Source organism: Frieseomelitta varia, unplaced genomic scaffold (assembly GCF_011392965.1).
Source record: "Frieseomelitta varia isolate USP_RPSP 00005682 unplaced genomic scaffold, Fvar_1.2 scaffold_621, whole genome shotgun sequence".
Lineage (NCBI taxonomy): Eukaryota > Metazoa > Arthropoda > Insecta > Hymenoptera > Apidae > Frieseomelitta > Frieseomelitta varia.
Window position 1 is genome coordinate 51,205 of NW_025110392.1, and position 17,635 is coordinate 68,839.

The window sequence follows — 17,635 nt, forward strand, 5'->3', positions numbered from 1 at the left end:
GTCATAAACTTTGGGACCTTACGGGCATCCGTTATAAACTTTGGGACCGTCACCTGGTCCTTAACCTCTTCTACCGAGTAGGCAAAGAAGTCTTCCCACGCCTAGGAACGGCTGGCGTGGCTAACATTCGCTTACATTATAAAAAGAATTAGGGAAGTTTGTCGAATTGGATGCAATATAAAGACAAAATTTAAAAAATTTATACTTCGAACATTTTATTAAAATATACATTTCATCTAAAGTACAAAAGGAAAAGATTTATATATAATTATGTTTCGAAGATTCTGCGCAATAATAATAATAACAATGGTTATAATAGCAATAAGAATAATATAATAATTAACATATAGTTAACATATTCGCAATGTTTTAAAAATTTCACGCATAACGAAAAAAACTTTTAAAGATTCGTATATACGTACACGCGCGGTTCAAACAAGCGACTCCTCATTTTTATCTCAATATTTTCTTTTGGTTTTTTGACAAAATAAAATTTCTTTCTTAGATCTTTAAAGTTTGTTCTTTTAATACCGATAAATATTAGCAAAATATCCTGCTATTTAGTAGAATAAAATTCTATTATTGCCGAGCACAGTATACGATGTACTTAACAATGGAATTCGAAATTCGGTCACCATATACCTTTATTAAGAACTTTAAAACATTTATACAATTCAAAAGAGCATTTATACCCGTAATGCATTAATAATTATTGAATTTAATTAAAATTACGTTCGCATTTGAGACTTCATGTCGCTGTGACAGTTCACATGATATGTATTAAATCATTTTTTAATTTTGTACTTTTCGTTTTTGTCTGTTCCTGCTTAAGGGCGTCTTCTAGTGTGAAGTGATTTTTAGCACTTTTTTGAGAATTTTTTGCAAAGAAACTATTATACTGTTATACTGTTCGGGAGAGTTTCCTACAATGTTCACGGTCTGGGCATGTTCGCCGGAGAAAGTTTATGTATTTTGAATGACCTGAGTCCCTAGCAGGCCCATAAGCTATTGCCTCTTGCCCTTCTGGCTGAGCTTTGTTTTACATCAGACGAAGCCCTCGACTGTGGACTGAAGTATGGAATCAGCTTTCCCGAACATGTGCGAAAACACTGGAGACAGGCCATCCGCCCTTTGTGCCCCATCTTGGGCCCGCGATTTCCAGAAGTCGATGGAGAGGGAACCGAGAGAGCTTCCCTGCTTTCTTTCGGCTTACGAAGCAGAATTGGTCCGACGTCCAAGCTGCATAGTTCTCTCGCGATATTTACAATTAACACCGAGGGAAAAAATCCTAATATACAAGCGCGCGTCAAAGATATACAGTCCACAACGCAAAACATTCTCAGATCTCGTACCGCTCGACACGCGCGCGAACAATACCTTTTGCAATCAAATTGACAAGGTTTATTTGCACGTATTTCAACGACGTTTTAAAATTTTGTTGAAACAAAAAAAGTTAAAATCAGTGGCACTGCATACTCTCAAACATAGTCGTTTTTAAAAAATGGCGCCTGACGGTGTCCACGATTCCGGCCATTCTACTTGTCTGAAATAAACAAACGTGATAGTTAGTCTTAATTAATATAGATCTCGCTATAGCCGGAACTAGAACTATAGAAAAATGTCTGTAATTAAAAAATTGGCGGTATTTTAAATTTCGATTATCGATTTTTGCGTGTTTTTGTCATACTTTGCAGGCCTAAAAAAATATAAAAAATAAAAATTTTTGGTTGATTCTAGTTCGGGCTGTAGTCACACATATATTAAATGCGTACATAAAATTTTGATTCAATTAGTTAAGTAGATGTTGAGATATCATGGCCACCGTTCTGAAAAACATAGAAAAATGCCATTAAAGTTTAATATTGCGATAATAAGACACTGGTCGTCGCGTCCTTCAAACACCCATAACTTCGTTATTTAGGAATTCACATATAAGATTTCAGAGATGCATTTTTGAAACTATATCCTTTAAGAATATGTAAAAAAAAAATCGATTTTTTTTAAATTTCACACTAGAAGACCTCCTCAAATTGTCTCCTGCTTCATGTAATTAGGCTGTTGAAAAGCTTTGAAAGCATTTGCATTATATTGCATCAATGAATTATCCATGAAAAATCAGCCAAAATTCAATTGCACATAGTGATACGTGTTTTACAATATGAATAATTCTTTTCACTAATCTCAATTTTATATATTAAATTCTCTTTGATTCTCTATGCATATAACGTGTTTTAAATATATCGAAGTTTTTTTCAAGATAGTATTTATTGCATTACTAATTTGTAGATCATTTATTTATGAAATATTTATATGTATCATTTCTTTCAATATATATATATATATTTATTTATTTATTTATTTATATATGTTATATATATTTTTTTCACCTAACAGCAAGAGATAATGAATTAAAAAGGATTCCTAATATTCAATAAATATTTAAAAATTTGAATAATTTATAAATATGTTGTTATTATAAATATATAATTATTATTTTGAATAATTTATAAAATAATTTATAAATATTAAATACTCTTTGGTAATATTTACCTAAATTTTTATTCATTTCTTAATTATAGTTATTTATTCATTTATATTTATTCAGAAATTATTGAAATTGCAAGAGAATAAAGACAATGAACAAGACTAATTTGTTAAAAAGAATATTATGAATATTCTAATAATTGACACAAACAATCAAAATCAGACAAATTAAATATTAACAGAAACAATCTCAGTCAACTTCTTCATTAAAGTACATTTTTGAAATGCGAAAGCAGTGTTCAAACTAGTTGCTTTGATTAAAAAATCTGCATGTCGCGAAGTATCTTCTTGCACATAAAATTTCATACATCTTTTTACGAAAAAAATTCTAATGTATTATATTTCAAATTCTACTAAAGTTCATAATTATAAAATTCAATTAATTAAATTATTTAATATTGTTATAAAAAGGAAAATGAAATTGAAAATTATTAATTATTAAAACAAAATATATCACAGGTACCAATAAGTAATAACTGCATATGTAGCAATGAAGTCAAAGGGTATTCGTCTTCTCTACTATGAAATGCTCAAACAAAATCATTTTAATAACGAATTATTTATAAATATTTATAATTTATCTATTCATATGGATATTTTACTTTTACGAACATTTAAATTGAAGATATTTTGATTTTATAAATAGTTACTATAAATATATATATTCTAATTGTTAATATGTGTAATAATAATTGTATAATATATGTATTAATATATAATATATAAAAAAAATCTTAAAGCTTAAAAAAGCTTAAATAGCTTAAAAAAAATATTACTACTCAAAGATATAAAAGATACTTGTGGTCACTATGCTCATCAAAAATTGTACGTATACATACAATCATGCTGATTTAGGCCTTTTTATCTTATGACATGATTGAATAACCGGATAAAAATAAATGCGACTTACGCAATACACAGAACGTTATCGTCAATGTTGCTCTGGACGAAGGAAAGTCATCGTGAAGATCCTCACCAAGCAGATATTACTGATCTCATAGTGGAAGTGCACGCTATGAAAAACTTCTAAAGACATAAAGGCATAGTTTTATTTGTGAAAATTTAAATTTTCATAATAATAAAAATTAATAATTAAAACTAATAATTTGAAATTTTACAGTTATAATTTTACATTACAACTTCAATGAAAAGAGAATTATAGAAAATAGAATTAATTCTAGTACAATGTGCTAAAGTACTTATGTATATTCTTAGCTTTTGAAGCATCGTAAGATTCTTAGAGGATACAGGGAATTAGAAACTATAGAGAATCAGTACAAAACATTAGAATTTGTATTTAAAAGCAAAGTAAAATCTTAAATTGGAGATAATGAAAGATTCTTACATTCCTGCCTTTAAAACCACTGTTGGATATTCTCCAAAAAGTACAATAAAATTGATGCTGTGAAGCATCTGTAATAAAACGTCAAATATTATACTTTGTTGTTAAATTTGAAAAATTGATTAAATTGAAGTATAATATATAAAACTATTTACGATCTTGAACTCCTGGAGAGGCTTTCTCCTCTTGAACACTGACTTAAATACTGAAAACGAATATTGAACAAGAGAAAATATGAGAAAAAAAGAAAAATAAGAGACTACCAACGCGCGCGATTAAGTAATAATCGGCGGACTCACTGACTTTAATTTCATGAATTATAGTTTAAATGAATCAATTTAATAAGAGCCATTTCGCTCAGAAAAATATTGAAACATTGCGCAACAAACACTGAATCTACCGACCGCAATGCGCGCGGTCACAAAAATTTTCTGAAAATAAAGCTGATTAATAGAATAGGTTTATTTAGAAAATACTGCTATTTTTCTAGAGCATGATTGTTCTAAGAAAAAGAAATTTGAATATATATTAAAGATATAAGTTGTAAATTATAAAGTATTTCTCAATATTGAATACTGTAAATGAAAGATGATTATTGTATTCTGAATGTTTCTTATTAGAATAGGCAGTATGCAGTGCACGTTAGTAATATATCACATCATGTACAATATGTATACTATATCATGTACAATATATAAATATTCGAAAATATTTGAACAAATCAAAATTTTATACCTAAATACATTTAAAAAACAATACTACTAAAAATGTATGTGAAATCTTGCTTTGAATTGCGTTTCAATTGCGCGTCTGCATTCAAGAAAAGCAAGTATAGTATAATAAAGTACACAGTATAGTATAATAAAATATGAAAACTTTGAATTTGATAATCTAATACAAGAATATACATCCATTTGACGGTATATGTATAAGCTAAGTTTACATCCAAATAAAATATTAATTGATTTAATTTTTTCTATTTTCATTTCTGTATTCCAAATTTCGTATTGTGAATTGTATCTCAAATATATATGAATTCTATACCAAATGTTACCCAAAAATGATTAAAATATTGCCAAATTTGCGTGTAAGTTCATCAGATTGTATCATCAAGTTCATCAATAACCTACACAAAAAGAAATCAAAAGATGGAACAAATATATCAAATGACGACAAATATGTAAAAATGATAAGATAAAGAACTTCAAATTTAATTAAAAAGACATACGAGATTATCTGTCGGCAACTGCGAGTGAAAAGTTTTAAATTACTACATGATTTCGTTATAGTAATGTTCAATGATTCGTCAAACACACGCGTATTAATTAAATTATACTACCAATGAGGTATAAATGACAGTAAAAGAGTATCGAAGAAGCGACGTCATCGAAGAAACGCCATTTATAATATATAGAGTGGCCACTGAAATACAAGATGGTCTGAAAGACTGAATAATATAAAACAAAAATAACTTTTACAAATACATGATTTTTTAACTTTTTATTATTTTATTTGAAAATATAATTAATGGATTTTTTCCAGTATCATGTGTGAACCTTTATGAATTAAAATTTTTATTTTTTATTACAATTATTTTTTATAATTATGATTTTTCATAATTAAAATTTTTTTTAAATGAATTTTTCAAACCCTTCATGCGATCATTGTGAAATTTGACTGCTGAATGGACTCTCCGCGATACGTCTCATCAAGCAATTGAGAAAATAGTAGGGCGAACCCAATGGAGTGAATCTATCTAAAGGCATGACAATTAAGGCGAACATAAACATTGTGTTTGTGTTGCTGTTTTGAATTTCGAGCTTCAAAGTCTTCCACGCTTACTTTATTTGAGAAATGAAAAATTTTATTATATTACGCAGTAAACTTATCAATTTAACTATTAAATACTTACATTCTTAATAAATTATTGTTGAATTTAGTATTAGAATTGTTAAGAATTACGCTGTATGAAGTTAAAGAAATAACAAATAAGTAGATAACAAATGTTATAATAGATGTGTGTATGTGTGTGTGTGTGTGTGTGTAACAATGAGTTAATCAATTACAAGGTTACAATATTTGTACTGATTAGAATTGAAATTAAATTTGATATAAAATTATATATGAATTTAGTATGAAATTATAAGTGACATAGCATAGTATGTTCTGTTTAAATGTTTATGTTCTGTTATTTCTTTAGTTGTTGAAAATTACATATAATAATTATTTGATTAAATTTTAATTTTAGTTGAAGCCCAAGTGCACGTTTTATCTTGAAAATTCATAACACAAACACAAATCTAACAAGTATTGTTGCGTCTAGGTGACGCTTCTTTCTGGATGATTTTTCTGGATAACACTTCTTCTTTTACAGATGAAATGTGCTTCTTTCCGATCTAAAAATCAGTCGTGAGAAATATCGATTATGTTCGAGAATCGTAGGAGGTGTACATATTGTGTATTTCACTGTTAAGACGCTTAACTAATTTAACCCAATACGCGCGTGTTTCAAACGAAACTAACTAGGGATAAAAAGTAACAATATTTATGGAAATATTTATTTGATACGTCCAATCCTCTATATAAAATAAAATAAAAATACATTTTAATCAATTTTTTGTAATATTTTTAAACAGATGTAAATAATCAAATATGTAATAAATTTTTCGTCTCAATTTCCATAAATCCCTGCTGAAAATCGTTAAATTTTTTTATATTCTTATTTTATATTTCACATTCTTGTTATATTTATATTCTCCTACTGATGAAGTATCATTATTTTCAATCCAATAAATTATTCTCTAGTGACTGCGACTCGTTCCTTAATATACTAAGACAATATATACATTCATGTGAACGTTGTCACAAACTTCGATTTAAGTAATTATACGTATTAGTTGTGGCATATAAAAATTGAACATTTGAAGGAAACTAAGCAGGTTATATCAAGTTAAGTTGATGAATCTGTTTGTAAAATGTTATTTATTTTGTTTAAATTAAATTATTTTGTGCAAATTTAAATAGAAAAAATATCGCTTAAATAGTCAATATATAATATATGATATTATAGCTAAAAGAACGACTATACCGGATATTCGAGTTATCTCATGTATCCAATAGAATCTGAAATAAACAAAAATATCATTACTCAAATGTACAAAAATATTAATATTATAATTATGTTTTTTTACCAAGATATTTCTATACATACAGTGATAACCGTCGTGCTGCCTTTATAGGATCAGGTTTTTCCTTCAAAATGTATTTTACAACTCCCGCTTGGTAATTTGTAATATACTCTTTTAAATTAATATTTCGTACATCCAATTTCATTTTATTGCTGTCTTTCAACACCTTTATATCCTCTGCCATCTTATAAACATTATCTCTATGAAAAGTCCATTCGTGCGTATGGAAGAATATTAAAAATGTAAGCAACTGATTGAAACGTTTGTTAATTTTCATCATTCTGAAATGCCATTTTTAAATATTGTTGTCCTAACGTGCAATTACATATTGTTCAACAAACAATAGAGTACTTACACTGGTTTCTTGCCCCGAAGTTTTAAAACAATATCCATAACAAGTGCAGGCAAAACATGCAAAAATATATTCAAAATACTGTAAACAAATTTGCTCTCTACTAGTTTGCAATACGGATACCATGTTATATCGTTACACGGCGTTTCTACGCTACATTCCAGGAAAATATTATTCAGGTGATCCCAGCTTAGAAAATAAAATATTTATGCTTGTACAATTGTTAGAATTATGTTTAAAATAGAGAATATTTCTATTGATATATCCCAGAAATTAATTTTAATTATTTTTCTATTTTTGTAACTAGAAAACTAATGTGAATATAAACACAAAGTATGTAGCAGGTTTCGGGAAGGAAAAAATATTTTCTATAGTTAATAGAGTATCTTAGAATAAATCAAGTGTATAAGCCTATATTCGGATAAAATACGCTCAGTGCCTAAATTTTCCTTCTGTCATCATCATTACAATGACGTGCTTTTGATTTATGTGCTCCGAATGAATTCTAAATTTTTGTGACACTCCAAAAGTTGATGAATAAATATTACCTAATAGGATCTGCGTTACTCGTACAGTTATACACTTTAACTTCACTATCTCGATGTATGGCAATATGCCACGCGGCACACAATATCGTGTCGGCGACGTAATCTACAGGTATTAAATCCAATCTTGCGTCTTTTTTAGCAATTATCACGTTTACATTACCTTTAGCAATTTGTAGACCCAAATCTGTAACATTAAATTGGCTTAGAAAATCATTACTCTCAATTCTTAAAATATTTTGGAAATATATTGACGGTAAAGATACAGAAGGAATAATTGTAATTATACGATTAACTCTCCTGTACCAGCAAGGAACTAGAAGTAATAATCATTATGACCACTAGTTGCAAGAAATTGGTAATCCTAACTTTCATCATATCACTACTGTTAAACGAATTTATATACTACGCTTGAATACTTTCTAAACACTGCTAGTAATTAATATATTAAAACATACAAAAAGTAATTCTTAAAACAACAATTGTTTTTATTGATTTCTTTGTAAAGAAGAAGTTAGAGAAAATTCTGTAACGTAAATAATTGATATTATTTGAAATATAATTAAAGAAATAATGAGATTTGAATGATTATCATGATAAAGTAGATACTAGATAATAAAATTTATTAATTTATATTAAAGCATATTAATAATTTTTTGTAGGAATACTTGTAAGTCCCTGAATATTATCCACCCAACCAGGACACGGTTCTTCCAAAGAGGCACCAATTATACTTGGTCGTACTATTGCTGTTGGAAAACTTTTACAATCATTGAACACAATCTGCTCTGCTAAATTCTTCGTGAATGTATACGTGTTTGGATGAATTTTCAAGATTGATTCTTCTAATAGTGCGATTGAGTTTTTATCTTGTTTATCCAAAATGTCGATTACCGTAGAAGGTTTCCAACTTGTGCTGCGAAATTAACAATAAGTAAACTTACTTGTCGCACTGTATTCCGTACTTATTGTAAGTTATATATTTTTACGCAATAATGAAGTATTTGAAGAAAAACTTTTGTGTAATTTAATCTTACGTGTAAACTTTTTCTTCGATTTCTGGTAAATGAGCATTACTATAAGCTGTGCTGACGTGGATGAAGCAGATTATATTCTTTAATTCCTTGCACAGGTCGATGACTCGACTGGTACCTTTCGCATTTGTATTAACAGCATCAGCCAACGATTGGTTAAAAGATACAGTGGCTGCCACATGGAATACTATGTTCACTTTTTCTGTCAACATAATTCTGTCTTCTAAAGAAAGACCTAAATCTGGCAAATTCGCGTCACCCTGTACAGGATGAAGTTTATTAAAAATTGAAGAGCCGTGCTTTGCTTTGATGAATTCGAAAACCTGAAAAAGGAAGAAATTTTAGAAACTGTACTATATAATGGTTTATATTCAGCCAATTTTCTTATTTTCGAATTTTTTACATTTCCAAACATAAAATTTTATTTTCGGATTTCTATTAGTTTCTAAGATATTAAAAAAATATTAAACTTTCAGTATAATATATTGAATTCTGTACATGTAGACCAATACAACAGTCAACGCTCTAGCAGTCATTATCGGTGGGCAACAGTTTCAATATCCATAGACAAGATGCTATAAGAGGCTCCACATAAGCTTGGTTGAACACTATAACGTGTATACGAATTAACTTAATTTGTATACAACAAAAACTTAATCCCAGCTCTTACAGTTTAGCGGAAAATGGGAAGAAATTGGAAAAAAGAAAATGTTCTAAAACTTTAATTGATTGTAGACGAAACACACTAGGCCATCATCGGCTACTCGGATATCAACGACAATTACACACGAAGACAGTTGACAAAGTAACATCTACACTTACTCCCACTCATATTCGTACACCATGTAGCGATTTACTATAAACGGAAAAAACCTTGTTGAATTCTTTTTATTTATTTTTACCAAATGTTGTTTATTACACTGTGTTACTTCTGTTTACAAAGCAGTTTTGTTTTTTATTTACAAACAGCAAACAAAAAATGGCGGCGGGCACGTTATGGTGTGGAGTTGCTTTGCCCCAAATGGAATGGGAAATTTAGCAATAATTGATGGAAATATAGATAAAAACAAATATATCAACATTTTAAAAGAAAATTTACATACCTCCGCGGACCGTTTGGAACTTGGAAATAATTTTATCTTTTATCAGGATAATGATCCTGTACACAAAACCTACGTAACGAAGCAATGGCTCTTATATAATTGTCCCCAAGTCATGGAAACATCCCCACAAAGTCCAGACATAAACCCAATTGAAAATTTATGATCAGAATTGAAAATGAGACTTCATAAATATCAAATAACTAACGTAAATCAACTTAAAGCAAAATTACTACTAGAATGGGATAATATTAGTAATGACATTACGCGAAAATTGGTTCAATCCATGCCACATAGATTACTTGAGATTATTCAACACAAAGCTTACAGGACAAAATATTAATTTACTGTATTTTATAATAGAAATATGTTCATTTCGTAATGAACGTTCTTTCAGTTTTTTGTTTGCTGTTTGTAAATAAAAAACAAAATTGCTTTGTAAACAGAAGTAACATTTGGTAAAAGTAAATAAAAAGAATTCATAAGAAACAAGATTTTTTTCGTTTATAGTGAATCGCCACATGGTGTACGAATATGAGTGGGAGTGACTGTATATAGACAGAATTCAATGTATTATGTTATATTGTACCGCAGTCATAATCTCGGAAAAAAATAGAAATCTAAAACTTATATTTGAAATCCTCCCGCTTTCCTCTCTAAAAGTTCCATGTTAATGGAAAATTGATGATTTTTGTAACTATAGCTTTTTTATAACCTACAACAATGTAACAAACAAGAATACTGGTCAGAAGCCATATTGATTAACTATATAAATTTTAAAGTACAGAGAAGTGTATGTATGTAGTATAGTACTGATCTAAAAAACATAGTACTGATCTTTTTGAAACATCGTCAACAACGTAATGTTACTTCTCAGTTGAGAGCAAGTGAGGAAAAACGCATGTTAATACGTTTTTCATATATGAAAAAAATCAGTATTACATGCAGTATTATTCACTTGACGGTTGTCGACGATGAATAAGTATAACACAATCAGTCAATTTACGAAAATAGTTCATTCATTCGTAAATTTATATAATAATGAAGTTTGATCAATTTAACTTCTGACAGAGTAAAAGTTTAAATAGCGAGAGTATTATTTACGAACGGGATCATCTGTAAGCTGTTTAAATCGCTGTTCTACTGTCTGGTTTTTTTTCGAACGCAAAAGTATAAAAATGGCGACGATGCGTGGACACACGCGCATCAGTTTTTCCAAAAGAGCTTTCCCCACGAAACCCGTTGCTCCGGTCAGTAGGATCACAGTGGAGGCGTAAAATTCCTCGATGGAATTCGTTTGATTCAATTTTTTATTGATTTCGGTGTTTGTTTTATCCATAGCGCAGGTTCTTCCTTTTTCAAATTCCATCTGTAATGAAATAATAAAAAGCAAGTGAAAAAATTGAAGAATGCAAGTTTTAGTGTTTCACGTTTCTGTACGTAAAATATTCCGATTTTTTCCGGCCAAACGTTATCAATATAGTTGAGTTGAATCGTTTCTCAATTTTTAGACAATTTCCAAGTTTATTTAAACTCAAAGAAATGGATGCGAGTGATGTGCTCTAAGAATCCTATCGTGATCGTTGTATCCTGAGTAAAACAATCTAAAATTAATTGTTTCCTAGTCCGTTTGAAACGAGTCTGTTTAAGAAAATAGTATGATTCACGAGGAATACGTAGGCATCTGACAATTGTGAATGATAATAAAGTAATAAAAAATGAAATTAATAATAAAAGAAAGTAGAACGATATAGTGAATTTTGATTTAGGAGTTGTGATTTCTTGGAAGTAAATGCACGCATTCCTGTGCAATACAAAAGATGAAGCCTGTATTAACATTGCTCTCGATTGAATCGATTGAGAGCGTTCAATCACAAATAATAAATAAAGTATTGAAGTAAAAAACAATGATCGATATTTTGCATTTCTAATATTCATCACACATATATTTTTACTAATGGAAAAATAAATAAATTTATGACATGCAAATCAAATGCTCATTTTGCGTCACAGTTCAAACTCGAAAATACGAGTTATGTAATGAAGTCTAGATCACAGAGTTATAAATATGCAATGAAGTTTGTTGCATAAGTATGTTGCCTAGTGCTAGTACACGTGCTAATGGATGTGTATTGTATAGAAAGTTATATATAAGTAGATACAGCATGTATATAGATACATATAAATAATACATACACATAAATAATCACTAGCATCGTGTCTAAAATTAAATATTTCACTCTCGGTACAATTCTCTGATTTATTTTTTCTAAGCTTGATGGAAGAACAAAATTTGTGAAAAATCAAATATCAATGAAATAATAAAACGTGCTAAAATAATAGAATCTCCTCATTAATAATAATTACTGATAACGAAAAAATTTTTTAATTACTCCTAATTATAATTTATAACCAAAACATTTAATTTTTTATTTTCATTACGCTTTGAGATTAATGTCAATTTAAATAATAAACAAGTTTCAATTACTTAAAATTTTTTGTTATTTTCAGTACCTGACTTTTCACAAGCAGTAATTCTAAAATTCATTACTATGTTAATAAATCTTACAATATCAAAGTATTAATTTATTAAAAATGATTAAATAAAGTTTTAAAAATCTGAGGATAAATTGAAACCTCAAAAAGTATTAAAGTAGACTTAATATTTAAATCAAAATTGAAAAAACATTTCAGAAGTAAAAATAAGATTTAATTAAAAATTTCAACATTAAGAAAGATAAAAAAAGAAAACACATTAAATAAAGTAATTAATAAAATAGCGTAAATGGAAATGAATAAATTAAACAAATTAAATAAATTTTTATAATAAAGAAAACATGAAATGTAAATGTGAAAACCTTGATAAGTACGATAGAAAATTGTATGCTGAAATATAGAACATTATGAAAAATATATTTAACATTATAAAAATATTGAATTTTTTTCTCCAGCTTTACGAAAAAATTGGAGCAGTTTTGAATAAACTACATTTCATAGAATTTATCAAAACACATACAATATATTTATCAAAAGTTTACCTGAGTAAATTTCGGACAACAATTGTTAATTGCAATGGTACACCCAAATATAAATGACGATCGCTGGAAGAATTTTCCTTTGGCTCTCTGTATTTCTATAGAAAACTATTAATATGTTTTAATATAAATTAACATATTTTATTTTACCTATTAATATATTTACCGCGATATTCATTCAACATTTTTTAGTTCTTTAATTCAATTGATTTCAAATAGTACAGAAACGTAAATTATTAATATTACGGGGTATTACTTTTCTTTTAGAAAAAGACCAATCGGTGATAAATTTTCAATGACAATGTTAGCAATATGAAACTATACTTCAATTTACTTCAAAGTGCATTTCGATATCTAAGGTTTTATCTGAGATGGAAATTTAGTAATGGCTTCTATGTATTTTAAATTGTCAAGGATGCTAATGCGTATTTCAGGAATATAAAGAATCAGTAGTACGACACATGTGTATACTTATATTACCCGTAAATCGGCGCGAGCACTTATTATGATTAATGTTTGGTGGTTAAAACAATTATTATGTAATCTATCAACATCTATCGCTAAATTTCAACCATTTCAATTAATTATTTTTCTAATGAAATAAAAGAATAAACTCTAATACGAATGTAAGGAGTGGATTATCGAGAACAGCTTTTTCGAGAAAAATTTCCGTTTTTTGTTTTTTAAAAAAATTCATCATACGAAACGTGCCATTCGTTTTGCTCGACGATGGCAAAGAAAGAAATGACAGATGTATATATTTAGAAATTATAAATATAGAATGAAGTATGTTACGTAAGTGTATTGCTTTATATTAGTATGCTTGAAAAACATCCGACATGTTTGCCATGCGGAAAAGTATTCAATGAAACTTATAATATTCCTTCAGTGTTGCTAATGACGTCTCTGCAAAAGAGTTTTTCAGAGAACTGATACTTGGTAATATTCCGATGCCAAATCAAGATCGATTGTCCTTTCGTTTATCTATTTAATCGTCGATGAACAGTAATGAATATTTATTTTTCACGAATCTTTGCAGGATATTTGAATGTTCGCGAACCTTAAGTTGACTGTAGCAACTTTGATTTGGATTTTGAGAATTGCTCGTCAGTTAATAAACGAAATATATCTTACTCTTTTATACAATACCGATATTTATATTCTAGATTCTTGAATAATACCTTATGCTAGTGAAAATATGACCGTGTATGTTGCTCCGCTCGCATTAATATTTGCAAATCTTCTTACATTTTGTACAAATTACAAATTTCTAAAATTTTTAAACGATATTGTCGGTAACTGATCAACGCTGATCATTAATTTTGAACAAAACAATGTGTTTTTCTTTCTATTTTCCAAATGAAAAGTCTCACTCATCTTGGTCGAATGTAGAAAAAAAAAAAAAAAAAAAAATGACAAATGTGTACATTATTCTAAGTAACAGAATGTAACGAATTACATACATGCAGTATATTGATATGTTCTAGTATACTTCGATATGTGTATAAATATATATATGTTGATAAGTCCAAGTACTTGCGTTGTATGTGTATGCAAGTACATATGTTGAGCTTAATTATTAAATAATGTAATTAATGTGTTTTTGTAATTGTGATTGGTGTTTATCAGGGGTGTGCAGGTACCCGAAATTTCGGGTTGGGTCGAGAAAGTTTGCAAAATTTGGATACCCGAAAGTGAAGTCGAGTCGGGTCGGAATCCCGAAAAATTGTAATATTTATGTATCCGAATTTAATAAAGACTGCTTGGATAGTATCGTACAGACTTTTCAACGACAATATGCGATGTTTCTGAATGATTTTTTAACTGAATCTTCCATATAAATTTTCCAATTTGCACAGGTCATTGTATTCTATATCTATTACAATGAAATATAAAATAAAGAAAGTCAAGCAACTCACAATAGAAAATGTCAATGTTGGTTTATTTTTAAATTGGAATGTAAAAAACACAATTCTTCCTTTTTCTGTTAATAATTTAGATTTCGTAGCTGTGACAATATTGCCAGCGTTAGAAAATAATCTTTCGCTGCTTGCTTGTATATTATCGCAAGAATACTGTCTAGCGAGATACTGTCTTGCTACTGTTGCCAGCATTGGAAATCTTTTACAGTTTGTTTTCTACCAATCTATAATATCAGTTTGTCTGGAAAAGGACCTTTCGGAGAAATAAATATGTATTTCTTCATCTAAGCAGGAATTAAAAGGCAATTGTTCTTGCTCTGCCACGTTCTCCAACGTTTCATTAAAGAATTTTATTAATTTAGATTCTAGTTGTTTTATAAATCAAATTTAAATAAAGAAAAGTGTTTGCTAATTTTACACATTAATTAATTTTAAATAATGTTTATTGATTTATTTGAAGGTAATATTGAAGTAACACCGTCGCGCTTATGAGTGGTTAACGTGACTTGGATGTTACTATTTCCACTTATATTTCATACAATCTTTTGCTTTAATTTTTGTTTGGCTTCCTTATCTTTCTTTTCTTATTGATAAAAAAAGATCTTTAACTTTCTAAGTACTAACGTCCGATATATCGACACCTATATGATATCTGAGAAAGTCGAGTATCCGATATATCGACGGTCTCTCTCTTTTTGTTTTGAGTAGCTTGAGTCTTTATTTCATTAACTTTGAAAATATAGGAACTACAATAATTTATATGAAAATATGTAAAATTAAACTTCGCCTGGCGATTTAAATCCGTCTACTAGCGAAGGGGCATTTAAATACCCTATCCTTAGAAGATTAAACCTTGGATCTAGCAACATCGTGTAGCTGTATATATCGTTCTTTAGAATCGGTTCAAAACGCATCTCTAAGGAATTGTGTTTTTTACATTCCACTTTGAAAATAAACCAACACTCACACTTTCTATCGTGAGTTGCTTGACTTTCTTTATTTTATATTTCATTATAATAAATATAGAATACAATGACTTGTGCAAATTGGAAAATTTCTATGGAAGATTCAGTTAAAAAATCATTCAAAGACATCGCATTTATTGTTGTTAGAAAGTCTGTATGAGACTGTCCAAGACGTTTTTATTAAATTCGGATACATAAATATTACAATTTTTCGGGGTTCTCGACTCGACTCGACTCGACTTCACTTTCAGGTACCCGAACTTTTCGAACTTTCGGAGCCTGACCTGACCCGAAGCTCGGGTACCTGCACATGCCTGGTGTTTATATTAACATTATTAAAGTATATTGATATTATAAACATTATAACCATAAAACGTTAAACTAAAATTAATATTATGTATTTAAAATTAATATTAACATTATTAAACTGATTCGAGACATTATTAATACTATATTAAATAAAGTATATATATTGTTTAAATGATTAGATATTATAAATGCTATTAAGAACCATTCGATCGATAACAAATTATTATATATAATTACGCTGTTTTTTTTTCTTTGGTCAAAGATCAAGATACAAATAAAAAAAATATGTTTGTCAAGAAACTACCGCGTGAAAAATCTATCTTGTTCTAGTGAAATTGTAAAATATAAGTTTTCCTCCTATCCCTTGATCTGCTAAAATATAATTTGCACCACGTGCTTCTTTGTACCAAATTCGTAAATATATTCAACACTTGTCGATTTTGCGAAATATATAAGGATATATTTCGTAGATATGTTTGTATTTTTCATTAAATTTTCATGAAATATAACAAATAAATATATATATAAATATATATTAAATAACAAATAAATAACAATAAAGTTTTGTTGTTATCATAATATTGATTCTTATAAAGTCGTTTACAGAAAATTTTTTAATAATATTTTAATAATTCTTAATGAGCGTAAAATAATATTTTTGAAGAGCAGGTATATAATATTTAAAGAAATAATTGCAAGTTTAAGACTCACTTCTATATATATATATATATATATATATATATACATATATATGTATTTCGTGCACAGTATATACCACTCTTGCTTGATGAATGGACCAAAACGAACAGAGAGTGAAAGGACGGTTAGTCGCTTCTTTATACATATGTATGTAAACCTAGAAAGGAAACATTTATTACTTATTATAATTCGTCATAAGTGCTGCCGCGAGTGGCTTTACATATAAATTAGATTTTTCGCGTATCCATTGCAACAATTTTATTAAGCATAATTTTTAACCAATGAATTATAGAATTTATGTTATTTATGTCATAACCAATGCATAGTTGTAATAAAATTGTTAAAAATTTAAAATAAATTTAAATATATAAGTAAATAAGGAAATATAATAATTTTAAAATTTTAATATTAATAATAATTTAAAATAGTTCAAAATTTAGTTAGATAAAAATTGTTTTTAATATTTAAGAAAATCATATCATTTATACCCAAAACCATGTATTAATAATTTAAAAATTTTGATTTACTATATATTTAAAAAATAAATCGAAAATAACGTTTTCGTTTTTAGAAAATCTTTATTACGCGATATATAACTAC

At 28.2% G+C, this 17,635-nt stretch overlaps 1 protein-coding gene and 1 long non-coding RNA gene across 3 annotated transcripts; both read right to left on the reverse strand.

Moving 5' to 3' along the window:
- Positions 1–295: 295 nt before the first annotated feature.
- On the reverse strand, positions 296–4,310 carry LOC122534651. Its single transcript, XR_006307956.1, has 3 exons — positions 3,890–4,310; positions 3,455–3,570; positions 296–1,543 (listed from the first exon to the last, which is right to left on the reverse strand). It is a non-coding gene; the product is annotated as an uncharacterized LOC122534651 (long non-coding RNA).
- Positions 4,311–6,900: 2,590 nt separating this feature from the next.
- Positions 6,901–11,535, reverse strand: LOC122534657 (fatty acyl-CoA reductase 1-like). Of its 2 annotated transcripts, none has more exons than XM_043665510.1 (7): positions 11,214–11,535; positions 9,009–9,328; positions 8,647–8,887; positions 7,975–8,165; positions 7,430–7,615; positions 7,098–7,355; positions 6,901–7,009 (listed from the first exon to the last, which is right to left on the reverse strand). In XM_043665510.1, exons 1-7 carry the CDS (start codon positions 11,472–11,474, stop codon positions 6,931–6,933), a joined length of 1,536 nt encoding a protein of 511 aa, XP_043521445.1. In that variant the 5' UTR covers positions 11,475–11,535; the 3' UTR covers positions 6,901–6,930. The 2 variants fall into 2 exon arrangements, with proteins under 2 accessions (XP_043521445.1, XP_043521444.1); XM_043665509.1 differs by having other exon boundaries at positions 7,975–8,158; positions 8,640–8,887; positions 11,214–11,533.
- Between the last annotated feature and the right edge of the window lie 6,100 nt (positions 11,536–17,635).

Bases quoted from the DNA above. Each gene is read 5' to 3' on its own strand.
- LOC122534657 (XM_043665510.1), bottom strand. From the start codon at position 11,474: ATGGAATTTGAAAAAGGAAGAACCTGCGCTATGGATAAAACAAACACC. The intron at 8,888-9,008 runs GTAAGATTAAAT...TTAATTTCGCAG, and splicing joins ATCGAAGAAAAAGTTTACAC to CACAAGTTGGAAACCTTCTA. The intron at 7,356-7,429 runs GTAAGTACTCTA...ATGGCATTTCAG, and splicing joins CTTCGGGGCAAGAAACCAGT to AATGATGAAAATTAACAAAC.